General features: G+C 36.6%; 2 protein-coding genes across 5 annotated transcripts; both read left to right on the top strand.

The window, feature by feature from the left end:
* The first annotated feature begins 1,283 nt into the window (after positions 1 to 1,283).
* Positions 1,284 to 9,227, top strand: uba2 (ubiquitin-like modifier activating enzyme 2). Its single transcript, XM_084094304.1, has 17 exons — positions 1,284 to 1,491; positions 2,416 to 2,499; positions 2,577 to 2,647; positions 2,776 to 2,840; positions 2,918 to 3,018; positions 3,107 to 3,228; positions 4,003 to 4,070; positions 4,328 to 4,449; positions 6,078 to 6,177; positions 6,269 to 6,420; positions 6,848 to 6,941; positions 7,441 to 7,553; positions 7,780 to 7,935; positions 8,058 to 8,154; positions 8,250 to 8,355; positions 8,434 to 8,573; positions 8,915 to 9,227. The coding sequence occupies exons 1-17, from the start codon at positions 1,351 to 1,353 to the stop codon at positions 9,109 to 9,111; spliced, it is 1,929 nt and encodes a 642-aa protein (XP_083950430.1). The 5' UTR covers positions 1,284 to 1,350; the 3' UTR covers positions 9,112 to 9,227.
* Positions 9,228 to 10,689: 1,462 nt separating this feature from the next.
* ca5a (carbonic anhydrase Va) lies at positions 10,690 to 21,347 on the top strand. 4 transcript variants are annotated; one of them, XM_084094307.1, is made up of 8 exons: positions 11,135 to 11,275; positions 11,744 to 11,842; positions 13,777 to 13,974; positions 14,278 to 14,396; positions 15,073 to 15,168; positions 15,263 to 15,325; positions 15,516 to 15,674; positions 18,693 to 21,347. In XM_084094307.1, the coding sequence occupies exons 2-8, from the start codon at positions 11,815 to 11,817 to the stop codon at positions 18,843 to 18,845; spliced, it is 816 nt and encodes a 271-aa protein (XP_083950433.1). In that variant the 5' UTR covers positions 11,135 to 11,275; positions 11,744 to 11,814; the 3' UTR covers positions 18,846 to 21,347. The 4 variants fall into 4 exon arrangements, with proteins under 4 accessions (XP_083950431.1, XP_083950434.1, XP_083950433.1 ...); XM_084094305.1 differs by lacking the exon at positions 11,744 to 11,842 and having other exon boundaries at positions 10,690 to 11,275; XM_084094308.1 differs by lacking the exons at positions 11,135 to 11,275; positions 11,744 to 11,842 and adding an exon at positions 10,697 to 10,887.
* Positions 21,348 to 23,057: the final 1,710 nt, after the last annotated feature.

Consider the following 23,057-nt stretch of genomic DNA (forward strand, 5'->3'; position numbering starts at 1 on the left):
TCCCAATAGCCTAAACCAATTTGTCGAATAAATCACTCTTTCTGTAGAACCTTAAACAAGTTCAGGGAGTTAGACACCATTTGAAAAACTCATGCACTCTTTCTTCTTCCTTTTTGTGCAAAACCCTAAACACATTCTCACCCATTAAAACACATTTTGCACTGAGATGCACTTGTGTTGCAAAACGCTAAACACATGCAAGCAGGCAAAAGTTAAACAACTAAAACACCATTGTCATAATTTACACACAACATTTAGGCCTATTTCAAATTAAGCCTGTTCAGGTGCAATGAATGTTGATATGAACATAGATGGAAACGATCTGAGAGGGAGAGGAGGAAGAGTATGTGTAAGGTGGTTGACGAGGAGGAAGAGGGTGAGGGCGAGAAAGAACAAGGTGTGGACAGTGTTGTCAAGGCTGGATCTAGCACACTAGAGGGTTTTCCACGCCTGTAATGTGGACAGTGTCCTCAGGTCGGACTCAAAACGAAGACGTGATGCTGAGGCAGAATGAATATCTCACTGAATATCTTAGTAGTTGCACAACTCTTTTGACTGTACTGTGACACGCATTTATATAGTCTTAAAGGGATACTCCACTTTAAAATGAAAATTCTGTCATCATATACTCACCCTCATGTTGTTTCAAACCTGTATGAATTTCTTTAATCTGCTGAACAGAAAGGAAGATATTTAGAAGAATGTCAGTAACCAGACAGTTTTTGGTACCATTGACTTCCATAGTAGGAAAAAAATATACTATGGAAGTCAATGGTACCAAAAACTGTCTGGTCAAGTCCCCGTGAACCGGAAGTTGCAAACGACTTTTCTCCAGTGTTGTGACGTATTTCCAAGTGAAACGGAATATTGAACAGAGGGCAGGTTTTTACTTTATCACTCCTCCTCTCCATCTCTGCTCAATAGCAGACTAACGGTTTGAGGGGAGTGGTTAAGCGTTTTCAACCCAAGCCGTCAAACTGACGTCATCAGAAAAGGAACGCCATTCCAGACCGGAAGTAACTTTTCAGATTTTGATTAAAGATTACTACGGCAAACAATTTTTTTCTGTGTATTAACTTGCACGGATTAATTGTTCACCACAAGACTAGTAATATGCGCTAACAAAGTAAATAGGGTCAATTTTGATTTCATGTCGACTTTAAAGTGGAGTATCCCTTTAACAAGAAATTCAATGTAGCTCAGCCGCACCAGCAGAGGTCGCCAGTAAAACCTCCTGCGCTTTTTTGCAGCTCGCTGTAACCTCTGCGCATGCGCACTCACCGCGCGTTTCTTCCCTCCCCGCAGGATCGAACTGCTGCTTGTCCGCGCCACCGAAACGCCGAGCCGACAATGGCACAACTGGTGGGACCTCTCCGTAAAGAGCTCGCCGACTCCCTCTCCTCATGCCGGGTGTTGGTGGTCGGGGCGGGAGGTATCGGTTGCGAGCTGCTGAAAAACTTGGTGCTCACCGGCTTTAAGAATATTGAAGTGGTAAGTTGGAGGAAGGCGGACTCTCTTTGTGCTGCATGAATCAGGCCCCATTATCACCGACCCTCATTTATAATAATCTACAATGAAAATGAGAGGCATGGACTGTATATAACATTGTATTACACGTTGCATTAAGCGGTTTAATAGAGTAATGCTGTTCGTCTCATCGTAAACATAGAGAACAGATTTTTTTTTCTTTGGCGCCATGCTCTGTGACGTAAAATATCCCTTGAAAACATTGACCATTGTGGCCATACTAAATTACCATAGTTTCCCCGGGTCATCACGCTAAAAGGTGCTTTTTCTATTAAATTTTTTTTTTAAATGCAATTTTCTTTAAACATGAAATCTGATATATAACATTTATACATGATATCCGACAAAGAATGTTTTAGTGTTAATAAACAGCTTCTTGCCATCTCTAAAGGTAATTTATGTTATGATATAGTCTCTGGTAACTGTATATAGTATAGTAAATAAATATAGTAACTGGGTTGATGGTAGCAGGATTGATTGTTTTGTAGTTTATTAAGCCATTATTCATATTGTACACAAGCTTATGAAACGTAAAGGTGTTTGTTAGATGGAATTATTTTAATTATCAGTTATCAATAATTAGTTATTTACTGTACAAAATCATGGTAACAGGGTTGATTATTAAAGAAAGTTTCCTACTGACAAATGGGAACAAGCACAAAGTGCTAAAAAGCAGAGACATATTTGACCTTGAGTGTATCTCCTGAAAGAAGGATTGATTATATCAAGTGTTTTATTTATTTATGTAATTGTACATAATTTTATTAAGGCGGTGTTACAATGGAACACAACCTGACAACTGTTAGGGTGTCTTTAAAATGCTTTGTGGGTTCATGGTGATATCAGGGTTTTCACTAACAATTTGTTCTCTTTTTCTTTTCTTTTCAGATTGACCTGGACACCATTGATGTCAGCAACCTCAACAGACAGTTCCTGTTTCAGAAGAAACATGTTGGGAAGTCCAAAGCTCAGGTAAATGGAAAAACTGACTTCAACTCGTGTGTGATTTAGAAATATCCACCAGACATTGACAACTTGGTGTGTTTCAGGTTGCCAAGGAGAGCGTGCTTCGGTTTTGCCCATCTGCGAACATCACTGCCTACCATGACAGCATCATGAAGTGAGTCCAGTTACGTTATTGCCAAGATAAAGACTTATCTTATGAACATGTCTCTGGTTACTGTATCAAACTCTAATTCTTTGTCCAAAAAGTTTGATCTCCATTGTTGTTGTCTTTGCTCCTTGCAGCCCAGACTACAATGTGGAATTCTTCAGGAATTTCCAACTTGTCATGAACGCTTTGGACAACAGAGGTATGATTTATTCAGCAAATCTGAAGGAACACTATCTTAATTCCATCTTAAATGTGTGTTTTCTGTCGTCCTTGCAGCGGCCAGGAATCACGTCAACAGAATGTGTTTGGCTGCTGACATTCCCCTCATCGAGAGCGGCACGGCTGGCTATCTGGGACAAGTCACAGTTATCAAGAAGGCAAGGCTCTTCTATTAAAGCAACTTTTTTTGTATATTTATTTCAATGTACTCTTGGCATTCATGGTTTGTAAATTTCCAAACTGCAGGGTCAGACGGAATGCTACGAGTGCCAGCCTAAACCTACACAGAAAACCTTCCCAGGTTGCACCATTCGCAACACGCCCTCTGAACCCATTCACTGCATTGTGTGGGCCAAATATCTCTTCAAGTAAGTTCTCTGCGATAACATCTGTCCCATCTCATCTCAGTGACTAAACTGATGTAGTTCCTAATCTAGAGCCCTATGAGATCAGTTTTATTTCTCTCCCAAATTACGTTTTTATTTTTCCCCAAATTCCAGAATGTTTTCTGTTCAGTTTTTTTTCTATTCTGTTTTTAATGTTAAGTTTTAATAATTAAAAAGGATTTCTAATCAACTGACTTCATAATTTTTTACTTTAAAACAATTTTATAATGTCTTAACATTTTTATAATAAAAATAATAATAGTGTGAAATGTTTAGTTTTTGCCTTTTTCTATATTCCTTGTTTTATAATTTAATACACATTTATTATCAAAAATGATGGAAATCAAATTAATGTGTAATACTTTGCCGCATTAATATTTTAAATGATCAAATGAAATTTGAACAATACCTTTAATTGTTTGGTAAACAGTGCTGCACAACAGTTGTTTACAGTTTAATTTAAAATATGGATGAAATATGCTGTGATATTCTTTAATTTTTTATTAGTATTATTATTACTTTGAGAAGTACATTGTATGGTACAATGGTAATATATTTCTGCTATAGTTTTTTTTTCAAACCAAACCTTTTTTTGGCTGGTTGTGGTGGAAAACCTTTGAGTTTATGTTTAGCTGGTGATATTTTTGTCAAGTGAAATGCTGTATGAATACAGGCCTGTTGTGGGTGGATTGTCTTGGTTTTGAGAGCTAATTAAATTGCCCTAAGCTTACATATCATATTGAATTGCTCCCATAGTCAGCTTTTTGGCGAAGAGGATGCGGATCAGGAGGTATCGCCCGACACGGCTGACCCCGAGGCTGCTTGTGAGTAGCCGCACATTTACAACACCTTATTTACTACTACAGTGGTGATTATTTGTGTGGTAGGGTGCTTTTATATATACTTGAACAAAAAATAATGTACGATTTGTTGTATAGAATCCAGAAACTACCTTTATATTTATTTATGGAAACTTGTTCTGTCGGGTATGTAATGCAAGTTAACTAATTCTCAACATGCTGTCGTTTTTTATTGGGACCGTTTGATGAAAATATGCTTGTGCATTGTTTATCAACCACAGGGAACCTCGCAGATGCAGCAGCCCGAGCTACAGCCTCAGATCAGGACGGAGACATCAAGCGGGTGTCCACTAAAGAGTGGGCTCGATCAACAGGCTTCGATCCCGTCAAACTCTTCAACAAGGTGCAAGCTCTTTTGCAAGCTTGGTGTTTAGGGGTGTAACAATACACTTGTGTCACGATACGATACTGAACTCATGATACAATACTATTGCGATACTTTAAGCCAAAATAAAGAAGAGGGTTATTACTTCTAAGACATGGTAACAAGTTAACAAAAAATTTACTGTTGATTAAAATGCTAAATTTGGAATAAACTTGGGAGTTTGTCCTGCATGCACAGGGCAGTGGTGAAACCAGAATAAAAAACCTGAACCTGAAAAGCCTTATGAATTAAAAGAATTATGTTAGACACACACACTTGCTAGGGATGAGTCATGATTTTTGAATATTCGATAAGTTGTTTAATTATAGAATATCGAATAGATATGGGGATTTTTTTTTTAAGACAAAAATCGCACTGTTTTCGGTGGTGACGCATTCATAACCAGAGGTTGACGCTGCCAATCTAGTCGACTTGCAGTTGTTCATTTACGCCTTTAGTCAACTTATTGCATATTTATATTAATTTAATTACTTAAATATATTTTGGAGAGAATACTAAATAATGAGGTTAAGTAATATATATACCGTTGTGTATGTGTATATATATATGTATATATGTGTATATATATATATATATATATATATATATATATATGTATATGTATATATATATGTGTGTGTGTGTGTGTGTGTGTGTATGTATGTATGTATATATATATATATATATATATATATATATATATACACATATACATATATATATATATATATATATATATATATATATACACATATATACATATACATATATACATATATACATATATATATATATATATATATATACATATATACATATATATATATATATATATATACACATATATATATATATATATATATATATATATATATATATATATATATATATATATATATATATATATATATATATATATATATATATATATATATAGCCTATTCCGCACTCAACCGCATGCATAAAGCTTGCCACAAAGAACCAGTAAAAGTAATGATTATGAATGTGTCAGATATAGCAAGGAGACATTTCAATTATTTTATATTGTCTGCTATATTTGCTTCTTATTTCGTAAATCCAGACATTTGATTGATTGAAACATTGATTAAAATTAAGATACAATTTATACAAAATGAAATTCACTTTAAAGAAAGGCTTTCTACAAAATTAAATTTAATGAAGTGGTCAAAATCTAATCATCGATCATCGAATATTATTTTGGCTTGAAACGCCCATCCCTAATACTTTCACAGATATAAATAATGTATGCACTTTTTATAGGGGAATTGACTTTAAATTGAGGGACAGAAATCTTAATTTGTGTTTAGAAGATGAACGAAAATCTTATAAATTAGAAACAACATGAGGGTGAGTACATGACAGAATTTACATTTTTGGGTGAATTACAATTTAGAAATACAGTAAACTAAGTCTTGGATAAAACTAACTAGTATCGCAAATCATATTGTTTACATCAAAGATACATGTCATCGGAATTTTTTATATCTCGATATTACGATGTATCATCACACCCCTACTGACATTACATCATTATCCAGTCCGTTCTTTTAGAAGCGGTCTAAAAGTGATCTTGTGCTTCCTTTCAGCTTTTTAAAGATGACATTATGTATCTGTTGACCATGGATAAGTTGTGGAAAAAGAGGAAAGCCCCATTACCTCTAGACTGGGTGGAAATCCAGCAGCATGGTGAGTCTGTTTATGAGTTAAATCTAGTTATGTAAACAAATATATGAAATTTAAAATTGTGTTTAATGAGGCTGTATGGTGTGTGTCAAAGCATGTTCTCAGGAGGAGGCCTGTGGCACAGGTCTGAAGGACCAGCAGGTGTTGGGTGTTCTGGGTTACGCTCAGCTCTTCCAACGCAGTGTAGAAACTCTCCGATCTCAGCTGAGAGAGAAGGGTGAGGGTGCAGAGCTAGTCTGGGACAAGGTGAGTTTCCACAAAATGGCTTGAATTGTCCAAAAGTTATGGTTATGGGAACGGGTTCAAACTAGAGAACAACCAATACACTCAGTGGTCAGGCCAATGTGAGTGTCCAGCAGAATTAATTCAAAATGGTTATGGTTTCTACAGAAATATTAAGCTGCACAACTGATTTTAACATTGATCATAAGAAATGTTTCTAGTGCAGCAATAAGCTTATTTAAATGATTTCTGAAGGATCATGTGACACTGTAGACTGGAGTAATAATGCAGATATTTTTTTTAACAAGCAAAAGTGTTGAATTATATAAAAAAAATATCATCGCTATCTGTCAATTTCTATATATTTAATCAAAATAAAATAAATGCAGTTTTAATTTCTAATTATTAAAGATTGTTCAGCATGAATTTACATTTGTGGTGCTATTTTCAGGATGATCCTCCAGCCATGGACTTCGTAACAGCAGCTTCAAACTTGCGAATGAACGTCTTCAGCATGAACATGAAAAGCCGCTTTGATGTCAAATGTAAGTGATTTCAAGGCTGTGTGGTCTCTGTGATTCTTACATTATTTGAAATTCTTTTTAGTTGTGGTTTAAAAACAATATTGTGGCACTTTTCCACTGCATGGTATGGCACACTTTTAGGGGGTTTTCCACTGTGTACAGTACCTAGTACCTGGTACTTTTTTTTAGTATCACCTCGGTTGAGGTTTTCAAGCAAGCCGTACCGATACTAAAATGTGTTAGAGAGACCGTCATACGCAACTTGGAAAAAAAGAAATGGCTGTATCTTGGTCATTAGACGAGGTGGCGGCCCACACTATAATCCCACCCACTTTGAAGCGGGACTAAACTGCAGTGGAAAAGCAAACCGAGCCCAAGTAAAGCGAGCCGAGTCATACCACGCAGTGGAAAAGCGCCAACAAACAAATGAAACAAATAAACAACATGCTTCTGAATGATGTTTCAATAAAAAGTTGGTTCTGAATTCAATGTGACTTAAAACCATGTTGTCTTCTCTTAGCCATGGCAGGAAACATCATTCCAGCAATAGCCACCACTAATGCTATCATTGCTGGTCTCATTGTTCTGGAAGGACTCAAAATTCTCAACTCAGACTTCGAACAGTGTCGCACGGTGAGCTTGCGGTTGTTCATTTCAAAGATTATGATCAGAAATTTGACAGCTGAATTGCATCATATCCTGTGTTATCTAACAGATCTTTATATTTCTTTTTCTCACTTGGTTTAATTTGATTACATCTCTACAGTTGTGAAGAACATTTTGACCTTTTCCTGTTTTGAAAGTTTTGTCAAGTGGTTTAGTTGGGAGTTATGGTTTTAATTATTATGTTTCTCTTTAGATCTTTCTGAACAAGCAGCCGAACCCCAGGAAAAAGCTTCTCGTACCGTGTGCGCTGGATCCTCCCAATCCCAACTGTTACGTGTGTACTAGCAAACCTGAGGTCACAGTCAAACTTAATGTGCACAAAACCATTGTGCAAGCTCTTCAGGACAAGGTACTGACAAGTTTTTCAGTGCTCAAGCTTTGTTTTAGATGCTGATCTTTGTGTGACCTCGATGAGAGGTTAAAGTTTGGATTGGAAAGTTCTTATTTATATTCACGGTGATGCTTTTTCAGATACTGAAGGAGAAGTTTGGCATGGTGGCACCAGATGTGCAAATTGAGGATGGAAAGGGAACAATCCTCATCTCCTCGGAGGAAGGAGAGACAGAAGGTGTGAATTAAGTCTGCCTCTAGAGGGCATCTTTCTCTACTATAACAAAACTCTGAGCTTTGCTTTAATGTTTTGGTGTCTCTGTTTCTCTATAGCAAACAATAACAAGTTTTTGTCCGACTTTGGGATTCGAAACGGGAGCCGTCTTCAAGCAGATGACTTCCTACAGGATTACACACTTCTGGTCAATGTCATTCACAGGTTGGTGTGTTCATTTGGCTAAGAGGATACTACTTTGCCCTTTCTTGAACATTAAAAGTATTCTTACATGTATTGTAGTGAGGAATTGGAAAAGGATGTTGAGTTTGAAGTAGTGGGTGACGCCCCGGATAAGGCGCCAACTCCCAGTGCCCCGGAAGAAGGGAAAAACATTGCCAACGGTAACAAAGATTCTGCCCAGCCTTCTACCTCATCTAAAGGTAAGAACAGCATTGATTGCCTGCAAACCTTTGGCAAAACATCAGCTTTTTAAAGGAATAGTTCACTTGAAAATGAAAAATATCATTCCAAACCTGCATTTTCAATGGTTCCTCGTGCAAAACTATCACATTTCTCCAAAAAACATGTAATAAAGCACACAGTACTCATACTTGCTTTCTGTCATTTTGGAGTTTTGCATTAAAAAAAATCCAGATTTATATTTCAGTTCTGCTGAACATCATCTGTGTTTCACGGGCGAAAGAAAATAATCCAGCATTGCAATGACAGAATTTTAATTTCATCATTGCTGTTTATGAATACTCTATCTGTGTGTTTGCAGCAGCTGCAGAGGATGATGACATCCTCATCGTAGACTCAGACGAAGAACCGTCCTCGAGCACCATGGAAACTTCCCCGGAGTCTAGTAACCGCAAGAGGAAGCATCATGATGCTGAAACAGACGATTCTGCGTCTAAGCGCAAACGCCTCGACCAGCAGCCGGCCGATGATGATGAAGACATCATCGCTCTAGACTAGCATCTTTGACAAGATATCACCTGCCCAACAATAGAGGACTTTCCTCAAGTTGATTTTTTGTACTGTTTCTCTTACCAAACATGTAAATATATCTGTACAATATGGTTCAAGCTCAATGGATGTCGTCTTTTCCTTCTGTCCTTTGTTTTTTGGGAACAGAAAACGGCTGAGTTATGAACTGCACTCGGTTAGGTTTTCCTCAGATGGATAAAATGCTTTTCAACTTTGTATTTTTTACAAAATGTGTGTCCTGGTATTTTGCAGTGTTTTAGAAAAGGTGACACGGTATTTGAATGCATTTTTCATCTTAAAAACCATATTCCATATTTATTACAGGTTGTTTTTGTTGCCAACCTCAGTAATATTTCAAAATAACCAAATCATTGTACAGTAACACTATTACTGTATGATGGCTTGTCTATCTTCTGTTGCTTTGCTTTAGCACCGCAATGAAAAATATTGTGACTTAAAAAAAAAGAAGGAAAAAAAAAAAGAAAATACACTCAGACAACTATTTATACCATTGTGTTTCATTCTTATTTTGTCTTTAGCAGTATAAATGGAGTCATGCCTCATTTACTGACCAAACTGAGGAGCTGAATAAAGGACATCATCTCATTTAACCTTTATTCATCATAAAAGCTTCTTGAAAGGGTACAATGTCCTAATTGCACGTTGTTTACATTTAGAATGTTTGACGTAAGAACATTCTGTTTTCACTTATTACTCACGTAGGTGTCAAGAGTCCACAGTTCACGTGATAGATGTCGTCAGACTCAGTAGGGTTCATAAGATGCTACGTGACCCGTTTACCCTTCCCCTAGTTGGCACCCCAAGTAAAATACAAGGTTTACGTTTTCAGTGGCATGTTTTGTGGGCGATGGTCAATGTTTTTTGTTTGTTTTTTTTTGGTCTAGATATTTATTTCTTCCGTCTGCGTGATATAAGAAAATAGTCTTTGTAGAAAAATATATTGTACACGACAAATATGTAATACCATCTCGAATACATTTGGAGCAATAATTTAGAAATGTTAGTTTCGTAAAGGAAAGGGAAAAAAAAAAAGACGAGGGAATTTATTTTGCTGGACCATGTGCTGGACGCTCACATCGGCCCGGCCGTAGTTTTTGAGGTGCATTATGGGATTGAATGAGTGCACTCGATGTTCTTTTTAAGGGTTATAGAGCGATTTTTCTTTTACAACATTTTTTTCATTAACATAACCATATAAGTTTTGGACAATCAAACTCAAAACAAGTTGCATTTTAAGACGTATTTGCTTTTATCTAAGTATGATTTTTAGCATCATTTATTATTGTAAATGCAAATTATGTTGGCTCTAAATTAGTTTTACTAGGCATAAAAATGCATGATATGCGGGATGCATGATATGACAATAAACATAATTAAAACTTACATGAAAAAAGTAACACAACAATTTGTTATAAATATTTATTTATAATATTATGGTCACCACAATAACCCAGTTTTAATGTGCATATTTCATTAAATAAATACCCTAAATAAACCTTGAATGTTGGTCCAGCCTCCGCATATAATTAAGACCCAACGCCCCTCAGAGGATGAAGCTGATTGGATTGAGGCGGGACACACGACCCCCAACTGGACCTAGTCCTCCATTTTATCCACCATCTACTGGGATATTTAAACCTGTTCGTCCACATTTCGCCCTGCTGTCTCGACTACAAACAAAAGCCTTTTGAGTTTCGTAAGACCGAGACAATTGGAAACATCTAGATTCCCATTCGTAGTTTGGTGGGTGTTAACCAGCTCTTTTTTTTTTACCTTCATCCGCCAATCGGGAGGGCGCGAGACTAAGTTAGTTCAGTGTTGTTGGCACGAGCTCTGCGCGAGCGCGCACGCTAAAGGACTTACGTTATATTTCACTTGGCGTGGAGTGACACCTTCAATTAATCAAGCTTTTAAGTTTTAATCCGAGTCTTTAGGCAGTTTGGTCCTTCATAATTCATTTTTAGATTGGTAAAGTGAACTGAACACACCATGGTGACACTGACAGCGATCGTAGCGCCTCTCGGTCGACAGATACACAGACATCTGGTGAATCATGTCAGAAGTCAGCGCTGGATACCTGCTCGGGCATGCAACCTGAGTGCATGCTCCAGCAAACTAGCCCTGAGTCAAGGTTAGTGTTTTTTTGCTGTACGTACTTTTTGTTTGTTTGTTTTTTTGCTGAAGTTTTTGCGTTATGTAAATAGTACCCCCTTCCCGGGCCCTCGAATGTTTGGTATTTTTGATGGGCCACTTGTGCACTATTTTTCATTCTCTTACCTCTAAGTTTTATTACAGATGTTATAATGTAATTTATGGCTGGGATGATGATTATGGAGTCACAATGTGTATGTTTAATATCAGCGACACCGCCCTCCTGAATGACTTCCGGGTTTTGAATGACAGAGAATGTTTACATGAAACACGATGATAAATGATCACTGCATTGATTATGTCAGGACAGCTGCAGTAATGCGTTGTGCATCGTTTTTGTGTGGCAAATACACCTTGCGTGGTATCATTTTGGATGTATGAATTGTGAAATAACCCCATCCTTTTACATCGTGCTCTACATGTTTTACATGTCACTGTTTTTCCACAGGCCACGCCCACAAGGTATATGGGCCATGTTTATGATGTCTGCAGAACATTTCTTTGAAAACAGCCCTGAAGATGCAATATAAGTCACAAGTTGTTGTCTGTAAGAGCTTTTAAAAATATAGTTTTATCAGGTTGTAGCAAGTAGGCAAATAAAGAACATTAAAAAACTCATAAAAGTGTTTTTTTATGTAATTTTTGCAAGAATGAGTTGGACACAAGGTTATAATTTTAGGCTAAACAAAGCTGTCTCTCAGTGGGAGTTATTTATAAACTTAGATTTCATAATTTTTGTAATTGGTTTGCATGCAAGAAGTATATCATGTAAAAATGTCCTATTCTTGAATATTATTATTATAACTGTTGTATATGTTTGTACTCATATCTTTACCATGCAATTAGAAGCTGCTTATAGCTTTCATTTCTATTGTGTAGACCTTGTCTTATCTGAACCCGATTAGTTTATCAACGCATAAAGCCAGTCTTTTCCGATTTTAATTGTTTAAGCCTCACATTGAACACCTCATAAAAGCAAAGAACAGTTAAAGTTAAATAAATAAAGATTAAATAGCCTAGTTGTTAAAACAAGAGAAAATTAGCAAAGAAATAGAATTCATTACATTAGTTAACCACTTTACATGAAACTAAGAATGAACAATACTTTTACAGCATTCATTAATCTTAGTTAATGTTAATTTCATAATTTACTAATGCATTGTTAAAATCAAAAATATTTCTTAACATTAGTTAATGCGCTGTAAACTAACATGAACAATGAACAACTGTATTTTTAATAACTAACATTATGAATAAATACTGTAACAAATGTATTGCTCATTGTTTGATCATGTTAGTTAATGCATCAACTAATGTTAACAAATGAAATCTTATTGTGAAGTGTTGCCAAAAAAAAAATAAAAATTTTTTAGTTATTGTGGTCTGACATCTACATGGTTTTGGTAATGAAAATTACAGAGTAAACATCCCAAATCAAGTTTATTACAAAAGTTTATTTTAATTTACATTTAATCAAAGACTAAGCTTAAATAAGTATGTCTTTTGAGATTTTATAAGAGTTATAGTTAGAACCCATGCTGTGTTTGCTTACCACAAAATGTGTCAGGACAGTTATAATCCCCTTTTACTACACCACTTAAATGGTGGACAGGAATGAAAGTAAAGGCCATTTTAATCTCATGAAAGGCCCGTTGGTCACATTCTCTGGCTGATTTAATTCCTTTTGTTGAATCTAGATCATGTGACCACAATATAAGCAGTTATTGTGTAAGAAGAGCTCCGATGGCAAACCTTCTTGCTGTATGTAGGAACTTGTGTTCATGTTTGCTCAAGGATTGGCTATAACGTTCCCAACGCAATGTCTATTCATAAATGTGGCATGCAACTCTGCTGACTGTCTTCCTGTTAAGCGTTACAGTCAGTTTTTCCCTGACATTCCAAACGTCAGTTTTTTTCCTCTTCTTCTTCTTCTTCTTTTGAGTTATCGAGTCACAGGAGGAAGCATAGTTTCTTTTCGACTTTTACTTCTCTAACACATTCCAGAAGGACGGCTCGTCGGCTCTTGGTGCCGCTTTGTGTTGGATTTATTTTTGCTGCTTTTTTCCTGTTGGGATTTTAAGCATTTAATTTTAGAATCAGAAAAAATGTATAACGCAACATGTGAGGCTGCCCTGTGTGCCATAAAATGTAGGTTTATGTCTATCTATCTATCTATCTATCTATCTATCTATCTATCTATCTATCTATCTATCTATCTATCTATCTATCTATCTAGTGTACTGTATGTTTTATAAAGCATTTTTATTCAGCTGTTTTTGTCATATTTGTTGTAAAAAGCTGCATACATTTTCTGAAATGTCTTGTGCTGTTGTCAGACTGTCTAAAAGCCTAGTGTGCTGCCTGTCTAGACAGCATTTTGGAGCATCATGTTTGTTTTTGCACATTTTTTTAATTTTTTATAGCTAAAATGCTGCCTAGATTGCTAGGTTTCCCTATCCTGACCGGTCATTCTCTCCCCAGTACATCCGATGTGGCAGGGGCCACTTGCTATTCCCGGTGGAGATCGCCAGTCACCTATTGACATCGTGGAGCGTAGAAGCGTCTTTGATCCGCAGCTCAGACCGCTGAAGGTCCAGTATGACCCAAGGACCTGCCAGCAGATCTGGAACAATGGCTACTCTTTTCTGGTCGAGTATGACGACACCACTGACAAATCCAGTAAGTCATCTTCATTGTGTTAATTTTAAAATTTGCTATGGTATCCATAGTATGTTTGGTACTACAGTTGCTAAAATAAAACTGCATTAGGAAGTACTGTCATCTATAAAATAAATTAAAATGACTTTAGTTATATTAATTAATAATGGTTTTACAATAGTAACTTTATATATTACTTTGGTGGAGGCTTTGCTTCCCTTATTTCAAGTAGGAATTTCCTATGTGAGCTTGGTTAAAATTTTGGTACCAAGAACAAAACAAAACATTGTTTTAAAAGTTTTGTGAACTGAAATGAACTTTCAGCTCTGAAGGGAGGACCACTGGAGGATCAGTTCAGACTGTGTCAGTTTCATTTCCACTGGGGAGAGAACAACGCCTGGGGCTCTGAACACTCCATAGACCGCCACCTTTACCCTGCTGAGGTACCCTTACGTAAGATTTCAGTATATTTGAAGGATTTATAAAACAACAAAGAATGAAAACTACTTAGTGTCTGACTCATTTTTTACAATGAGGAAGCATTTCTCTCTTGCGAAATAGACAGAGCTTCTCTATAATAAAGGCGGAGACTTTACCGTTAGGAACAACCCACTATTTCTATTGTAAAATCTGAAAGATTGTCACCTCCATGAATATGTGGCACTAACCCTGGATAAGTTCTGTACTTTTTAACTCATCATAGCCGCTTGCATAAGGAGGCATGTGTGAGTGAAAAAGCCCAGTTTGCGCCGGTGAGAATGTGACCTTGTTACGGCTCTCAACACTCCTTTAGCTTTACTGATTTGTCTGTGTGAGTGCGTGTAACAAAGAAAGCTCAGATTTCAGCCCTGTAAATGGATCCTCTATTGCGTAAAGTGCTTTTATTCCCTCCTCCTCGGTTCAATCTAATCGTGCCAGAATGAATGGAGGACTGTCAGATTGTACGGATGTTGGTTTAAGCTATCGTGGCTCTTAAAAAACACAAAACCCTGCTATGTTCAACTGCAGGATTGTGTAATCGTAAACTGAACCAAGTAAAAAGCACAATGGAAAAAGAGCCCTTAATTATAGTTCATATTAGCATGAGTGTTTATCTGTTTTTTTTTGTTTTTTTCACAGCTCCATATTGTTCACTGGAACTCTGACAAGTACAGTTTGTTTGAAGAGGCTGTTATGGAGGATAATGGACTAGCTGTTATTGGAGTCTTTCTTAAGGTACTGATGTGTGTAATTATTCTCAAACTTCTTGGATCTTTAAGCTTAGTAGGCCTTGTAATTAAAAAGCTAATTTGATTTGGTATTTTCACAGATTGGAAAGAGGCACGAGGGTCTACAAAAACTGGTGGATGCTTTGCCAGCAGTCAGACACAAGGTTAGGCATCAAATATTGTGTTTTGTACACACTGGCACTGTTGTGAGTCATAAACTGAGATTAAGAACCTCAGAGAATGATATTTTGGAAACCGAGGGATGAGGGTGGTTAATCTTGTTGCATACATTATTATTTATTTTTTTTGTGTGCAGTCTTGCAGTATGTAATATTCTAATCCTTTGTCACCCAGGATAGCTTGGTAGAGTTTACCAAGTTCGACCCTTCATGTCTCCTTCCGGAGAACATCGATGACTATTGGACATACGCAGGTTCTCTGACCACTCCTCCTCTTACTGAGGCGGTGACATGGCTTGTGATGAAACAGCATATTGAAGTCAGTCACGATCAGGTAGGAGGCTGATATGAGACAGGAAATTAAAGGAATATTTTCCTCAATGGCATATTTAAAGAAATAAAAAATGTTCTATTATTCTATGTAATATTCGTGGACATTACACACACGGACAAGGTAGTCAGTTGATCTTTAAGTCTTACTGTAAAGTAATTAGCGACAGATCAGTTCTCACGTATTCTAACGTATTGTGAATGAAACGAATTATCGTAAGAAAACAATGCATCACGTGGACTGTTCAATCCATCGGTTGTTGTTGATTGGATGGAGTTGCAGTTGATTGTAAAAAAGGGGTGGGGTTTAAGCAGAATAAATGATAAATGAGCCAAATCCAGCCTCAGTCACTCAGTCAAACGCATGGATGAATTGTTCACAAGAGCATTAAGATGCATTTAGAAAACAGATAAAGTGAATTTTTTGTTTCATGCCGATTTTAATGAATCCCTTTTACAGCAAAACATTGTCAATGTAAATTACTGCAGCTAAATTTAAGTGTGATTGTGCAGTAAAATGTCAAAAAGAATTCCCCTGAGGTCTAGTGTTGCATCCAAAACAGTCATAATTAGAGATAAAGGATTTTTAAGGCTGATACCGATACAAATATTTGGTGATTTAAAAATCCGATATTCCGATATATTCCGATATAAAAAAAATCCAGAAACGCGTAACAAAACATGAACAGATTTCCCTAACATTAGTTATTTGTCGTTATTTAAGAGTCCTCAGCCTTACTAAAATAATATGATAATGCAGTTTAAAAATAAACTTGTTTGTTTTATTGTCACAACAGAACAGAATATATTTAAGTTCTGATAAATATAATGTATAAAATACAAACTTAAGATATGAAATAAAGTCCTTTGAACAAAAAAAAGTCAACTATTATTATTAATATTGACAGTAATAATTAAATTATGTAATAATGTGTGTGTGTGTGTGTGTGTGTGTGTGTGTGTGTGTGTGTGTGTGTGAAGAACTGATAAGATTGTAAATGTGTACCTTGAAATGCAATGTAAGTTGCTTTTGATAAAAGCGTCTGCCAAATGTCAATGTTATAATAAGCTACCTTATAATTACAATGTCAACTTGCTTATCCCTTTACCTGCACTCTTTTAATTCTATCCATCTATTCCATCAAGCTACAACAAACCATTTTCAATCATCATTTGCTGCCTGCCTCCTAAAATCTACTACTTAGTGATGCACTAAATACATGATGTGACTCGTTAATGCTGCGGCTAAACGAAGTCAGCAACGCACACTTGGATTTCACACACGTGTAAAAGAAAAGCTAACTTTTATGCACAGGCTATGTTTGATACTTTTCTAAATGTCTAAATGTTCACTCCTCGCGTGCCTAACTTACGTTTTACAATGCAGAGACTGGAACTACAGATATGCTAGTTATAAACACAGTAATCATTACTTTATTTAGGCAGAATAAGTTCGTTGTGATTTCCAAGCTCATTGATGTTAGCGATCTTCCTTGTAGAGTGCCCTCTGGTGGACAAACTATGCAGCGCCAACACTCATAACATGGTTGAAGGGTGTTTCGTCCGCTTTTATTTTATTTTTTAAATATTCATTTATCGGCCATTATAAATGCCGATACCGATAGTTTGGAAAATGCCTAATATCGGCCCGCCGATATATCGGTCCGGCTCTAGTCATAATATAGTTTGACTATTTTCCACCTTCTGTCCAACCTTTAGAATTAAATGGTCAGTTTTTGCTGCTGCACCTTTAAGAAACACCTTCTTCTAATGTAAAATTAGCATTAAAGGAACACTCCACCGTTTTTTCATATTAAACTATGTTATTCCCTTAACTAAGACGAGTTGATACATACATCTCTCGTCTCAGTGCGTGCACTCAATCGCTCTGGCGCGCGGCGATACTTTGATAGCACTTAGCTTAGCCCAGTTCATTCATTAGGAACCAAACAGAGATGAAGTTAAAGCGACCAAACACCTCCATGTTTTCCCTATTTAAATACAGTTACACGAGTAGTTACACGACCAAGTATTGTGACACAAAATAAAACGTGGCGCTTTAAAAAGGATAACTATAATGTATGGCGGAATAGCACTTGGGAGCACTTTGACTCGGCGTAGTAAAAAGTCACTCCTGAAAAATCCTCTCCCCCTCTCCGTCTCACTTCTGTCATTAGAACCAACGTGACTTTTTACTACGCCGAGTCAGTGGAGTGTTCCTTTAAGTGAATATGTTCTCCATCTCTGCTTTAGCTTTGCTGTTGTGCCTGTCCAGTATTGTTTTTTAATTCTACATACTTCAATAACAGCCCCTTTGCAAAACCTCTATTAGATTGTAAATGGATCTAAAAAAAATCTCTATAGACCCTTTTCACATTTCCAGGGTTTTCAGAAGCGGAAGTCGTCGTAGTTGGGTAAACTTCTATAGTGGTGAACGGGAGACGAGATGTTGATAATTGTGGAATCTCGTCATCACACTGTGTGAAAATGGTCCATTAAATTGTAAAAGATGTGTAGGAACAGAGCAGGGTTTGACAAACGTTTGCATTTAACGCTAGTCGTTAGTTCTTCTGGTGTTTAGGAATAATAGTATGGTATATATTCTGCTTCCTTTTGACGTCAGAAAGCTGTGGAAGATCAGAGCAATTTGGATTTTTGCAGCTTATTTCAATAAATGTAAGATGTTTGTGTTCTGAAAGTCTGCGCAGTGGGCCTACATCAAACTACCAACAGCTTATGAAAGCTATGAATTTAAGCTTCAACTCACCTCACACTGGAGGTTTGGACTCTGCTGGGAGTCTTGTTTGTTATTCCGACTTCATGTTCCACCGCTCCATGGTAACCTGGGAAATGGAACGGAAAAGCTCATCTGGCTGACTGCTGACATCTGTTTTCTCTGTTCACCCTGTTTGTCTTTTACATATAATCTCCCTTTTTTTTTCTCTCATTCTAAATACCAATATTTGGATGTTTTCTTTTTTTAAACTTTCTCTCCTATTCTTTTTGTTTCTCTTTCTCTCAGTTGGCAGTGTTTCGAAGCTTGCTGTTCACGTCGGCCGAAGAGCAGGTGCAAAGAAGCATGGTCAACAACTTCCGCGTTCAGCAGGCTTTGAAGGGACGGACTGTACGTTCTTCGTTTTCCCCCTTCCTCAAAGATGATCCCCCGATGGAGTAGCAACACAACTCAGTGACCTTATTCACATCCAAATCACAAAAAGACTCATCAGTCACTTTTTATTATGGGGTTCTGATATCCGTATGGTCTTAACTGGATTTTAAAAAATATTTTCACCATTTCCAACCAGACATATAGAGTATAGATTGGAGAGATTCCATTGAAAGGGATTAGCAAAGATTTCTAGTTATTGAAAGAGTTTGTTTATTCCTCTATGTCAAAAGGTTCATCCAATTCATCGTCATTTTGCTGTATTTGTACAAGTATTGAAAAAAAAAGCTAGAATTCAAGAAATTCTAATTTCACTATGAAACGCACATTTTCTCTACTATAGTAGCAAGGGGTGTCCACGTTTGACAAACTGCCCCCTCTTGTGGATCGCTGACAGAATACACATGCCTTGTTTTGAGGCATTTTTAATTTATGTATACAGTAGTTTTAGTTTAGTGGTACACTTACCTTGTTTGCTGCGAGGTCATTTATTTTACGCATGATACTGCACAATGCCTTTCACTTTTTTAGATGCTAATAAATAATCTAAAGTATTTTCAGTAGATCTAATACACATCTAAAGAGAAAATCTGACATATTTAAAGGCTCTACATTTGAGCATTGCAGTATAAATAAGACTTTAATATAAGACTATAAATAAGAAATGCAGCCTTTATAAAAGGTGCACAAGACATTTAGAAATGTAAAAAGAAAAGGAGTAGATTAATGCGCACAGTTGTTTAGTGAATATGCATTACTGTAGTTGCTATGTGCTTCAGATTTGTGCAAAATAGGTTATTATCATCTCTAGTGCCTTTTGCATTGGACATAATCTCTGATTAGTTCTCCATTGCTCTCATTTAATCAGTAATCTGATCAACTGCACAAGTGGTTGGCCATATTTGCCTTTTGGTAAAATGTGCCTCCAAATCTCTTATAGTTTTTGTTGTTGTCATGATATCACAGTCGTATTTGTTCATCTGTGGATCTTGAAAGTGTATTTAGTGTTGGTGATTTTAAAAAACAATAACAGAGAAACTAGTCTTTATGTGAGAACGTCTTGTAAAATGTATTTGGGAGCACCTGGATGTGTCTTTCCACTATTTCATGGAACACCTTTCAGAGAGGAACCTCTGTTTTTCGAGCATGTGTGCTCTAATAAATTCCTCCACTAGAGGTGGACATGAAACCAGGCACAATGTAGAAATGAGATCTACAGTAAGACCAACTGATTGTTATACTTCAATATTGGTGCATTCCGTTTTCCTTGTCTGAAATATGCTGTAAATGCAATAAGAATGAAAAACTTAAAAACGAGACACTAAAATTGTTAGAAACATCCAGGACCTCTTATGTTAATAGTTTTATTTCTGTGCAAATGAATTTTGCATTTACATCAATGTTTTTAGATTGATGATGATAATATTTAGAGGATGGTTGAAAAGTAACATGGGAGCTGCAGAAGTTCAACACGCAGCTGTAACTGTGAAGAGACGCCGACGGTCTCTTTGTGATGGCTGAATATCAATGCTCTTCTGTAAACTGTCCCTAAAGTGGCCTCTCGTTTGAATGGGCCACCTGGTATTTTCCCTATTGGGTTCATGGTTGAAATTCAAAGAAATACTAACTAGACTGGAAAGCTGGATTTACACTGTACAAACTTTAGGTTACAGGGAGACTCGGATCCCTCCCCTCCACCTGCCCGAGTCTTTAGTACACTCAGAGTTGTGAACATTCTTTCACATTAGGAGGTCCTGGAACAATGTTTTCTCATTGAAGCAGCAATGAATAGCGTGTGAAGACACCTTTTGTTGTTGAATTTGAATTATGCAGTGAATAAATTACGGTTTGAGGTTCTTGGATACTTTTTGCTGTTGGCATTGAGGGCCATGTTGGCCATGAAACATGACTGTTTTTGTTTTTTCCTCCATTGATAGGATTTGCCTCTGTTTTGTATATTTAAGTAGCTTGAGGCTTGTTACTTTTAAGGGAAATTAATAAACGTGATTTAACACTAAATCTAGTTTTGTTTTATAGACTTATCATCTGAATCCATTTACATAACTGTCACTTATGCTGCCTATTATACATTGTATGATGCAAATGTATGCAAAGCTTTATGATTTCATTCTTGTATTGTGTGCAAACACTGTATTATTCGTTGTAAGTTGTATGAGATTTTGTAGGAAATGGAAATGTCTTTTTTTGTATATGGCCCATATTTGGTTGATTTTCAATTTGTTTTACTTTTGGGTGTATGCAAGCTTGTGCCCTGGGGATTTAAGCAGGATGAGGGTGGTGCCGGAGGTTTATGGGGGCCCCATCCCAGCAAGTGTTGTTGCACCAGGTGCTGGTTAGGTCCGGATCAGAAAGTACGTGTTTTGGCAGATTTAGCGGGGGGGGAGCCTACAGACCTTTTTTTTTAGTCTGAAAAATGATATAAAACAATCTTGAGCCAAGTCTTTGGGGGTGGACTGTTACACAAAATTCCTTAAACTATTTTAAAATGCATTCATTACTCTTGTATGAAATAACTGTTTTATATTTAAACCTTTAATCAAAAATGAATTCACAGTGGTGCATAAGTAGCCTAACTACATATTATTAAAGCTTTCAAACCAAATTTACCTGAACTTCTCAATTGTTACATTTACATGTTAATGGCTGGTTATGGAGTGCCACTCAAGAAAGTGTATTTTTAGATTTTTTTTAAGCTGTATTTACAAAAAGAGAATAAATAAAGCTTGTTGTAGGATAATTCTGTTATCACATAAATGTTCCCTCTGCTAAGATCTCCGTCAACCAATATGAACCTTTTTTAGCGCAATTTTCCAACGGACAAAATTGCGATTGTTAACTCATGATTTCTGTTCTGTCTGTGCGCACCAATCTTGCACTTCTATCTCCTCCTCAACCAGACCACCTAGAGACTTCGGGTTTTCGGCATTATGTTAAGGAAGGTCTAATCTCGGGAACGCACACACACAAAAAAAAAAAAAAAACATAAAAAGATTTACTATCTCTTAGTGTTTGTGATCCCATGACGTCAGAAAATTGCGCTAAAACACTCACTGAGTTTTTATTACTTGTTTAGGAGTGTTCTCAAAGGTAAACACCTTTTTACTCATTTCATAACCATGGCCCGCTATCTATTGACCTTCTCTAAAAGTTAAGATTTCAGGCAATACATCTGAACCAGTGGAAAGCAAGTTTCAGATGAGTTAGGGGCTAGACAGCACCTTAAAAATCAAGAGACCGAGAATAAGGCCAGGGTGTGGGTGTTTGTAGAGGCTGGGGAATCTGGATTGAGTTTTGTCTCAAACTTGGTTCAAAAAGATTCCGTTCCATGTTTGTTGTTCTTGGCTGCATGAGTTATAAAAATGGGACGAGACACTGGGTTTTTGCGTATCCCAAACACACCATGGTTTCCCATCATTGTGTGAGAGAATTTAGGAACATGCTCTTTGAGCTCAACAGGAAAAACAAACTATAGAGGTGAACTGATTGAAGAGCAGGAGATCAAGACGACGACTTTGGATAACCCTGGAGATGGTCACAGTTTAGATGAAGAAAGATGTTCTGCAACTGTGGACTAGCTCAAGGGATGGTGGATGGATGCTGGTGTCTTCTGAGATTTCAGGCATCCATAATTGAATAGAAGTCATAGATGAAAGCTAATATGAGGCTTCTTACTATGGTTTAGTTCCTGTGTTTTTGCAGGTTATTTTAAGACAAAAAGAATACTCCATTCAGCTTTCTATAAACAGGAACCTATGGCTTAAAGATGTTTCTCAGAACTCCAATCAAGCTGTTTTCCTCTTTAGATCAAACAATGTTTTGACTTGGTTGAACTGAAAAAAGTTAACGTTTCAAACCAATCAATTGAGTGTTAATTTAAGATATTCACAGAGAGAATGTCAGCACTGATGCACCTGTCGGTGAATATCCCCAAAGTTACGAATTTGTCTAAAACGTACATTAAATCTTGGCACAAACCTGCACTGTAAAAAATGATCGTAATTTTAACGGTAAAAGAAAAAAATGCTACAGTGAAAAACTGTTAATTGGAAATTAAAAGTTTCCGTACTATATATGGTAAATAACTGTGATAGATCTAATGGTACATTTAATGTAATTTTACTGTAAAATACCGTTAAATTTACAGTTTTTGAAAGTGAAAAAGAACAACTCATTGTATAATTTACAGTGAAAAACCGTAAA

The sequence above is a fragment of the Abramis brama genome (genome assembly GCF_963993115.1).
Source record: "Abramis brama genome assembly, chromosome: 20".
Classification (NCBI taxonomy): Eukaryota; Metazoa; Chordata; class Actinopteri; order Cypriniformes; family Leuciscidae; genus Abramis; species Abramis brama.

Bases quoted from the DNA above. Each gene is read 5' to 3' on its own strand.
- uba2 (XM_084094304.1), top strand. From the start codon at position 1,351: ATGGCACAACTGGTGGGACCTCTCCGTAAAGAGCTCGCCGACTCCCTC. The intron at 7,936-8,057 runs GTACTGACAAGT...ATGCTTTTTCAG, and splicing joins TGCAAGCTCTTCAGGACAAG to ATACTGAAGGAGAAGTTTGG. The intron at 8,574-8,914 runs GTAAGAACAGCA...GTGTGTTTGCAG, and splicing joins GCCTTCTACCTCATCTAAAG to CAGCTGCAGAGGATGATGAC.
- ca5a (XM_084094305.1), top strand. From the start codon at position 11,134: ATGGTGACACTGACAGCGATCGTAGCGCCTCTCGGTCGACAGATACAC. The intron at 13,975-14,277 runs GTAAGTCATCTT...ATGAACTTTCAG, and splicing joins CGACACCACTGACAAATCCA to CTCTGAAGGGAGGACCACTG. The intron at 15,326-15,515 runs GTTAGGCATCAA...TTTGTCACCCAG, and splicing joins TGCCAGCAGTCAGACACAAG to GATAGCTTGGTAGAGTTTAC.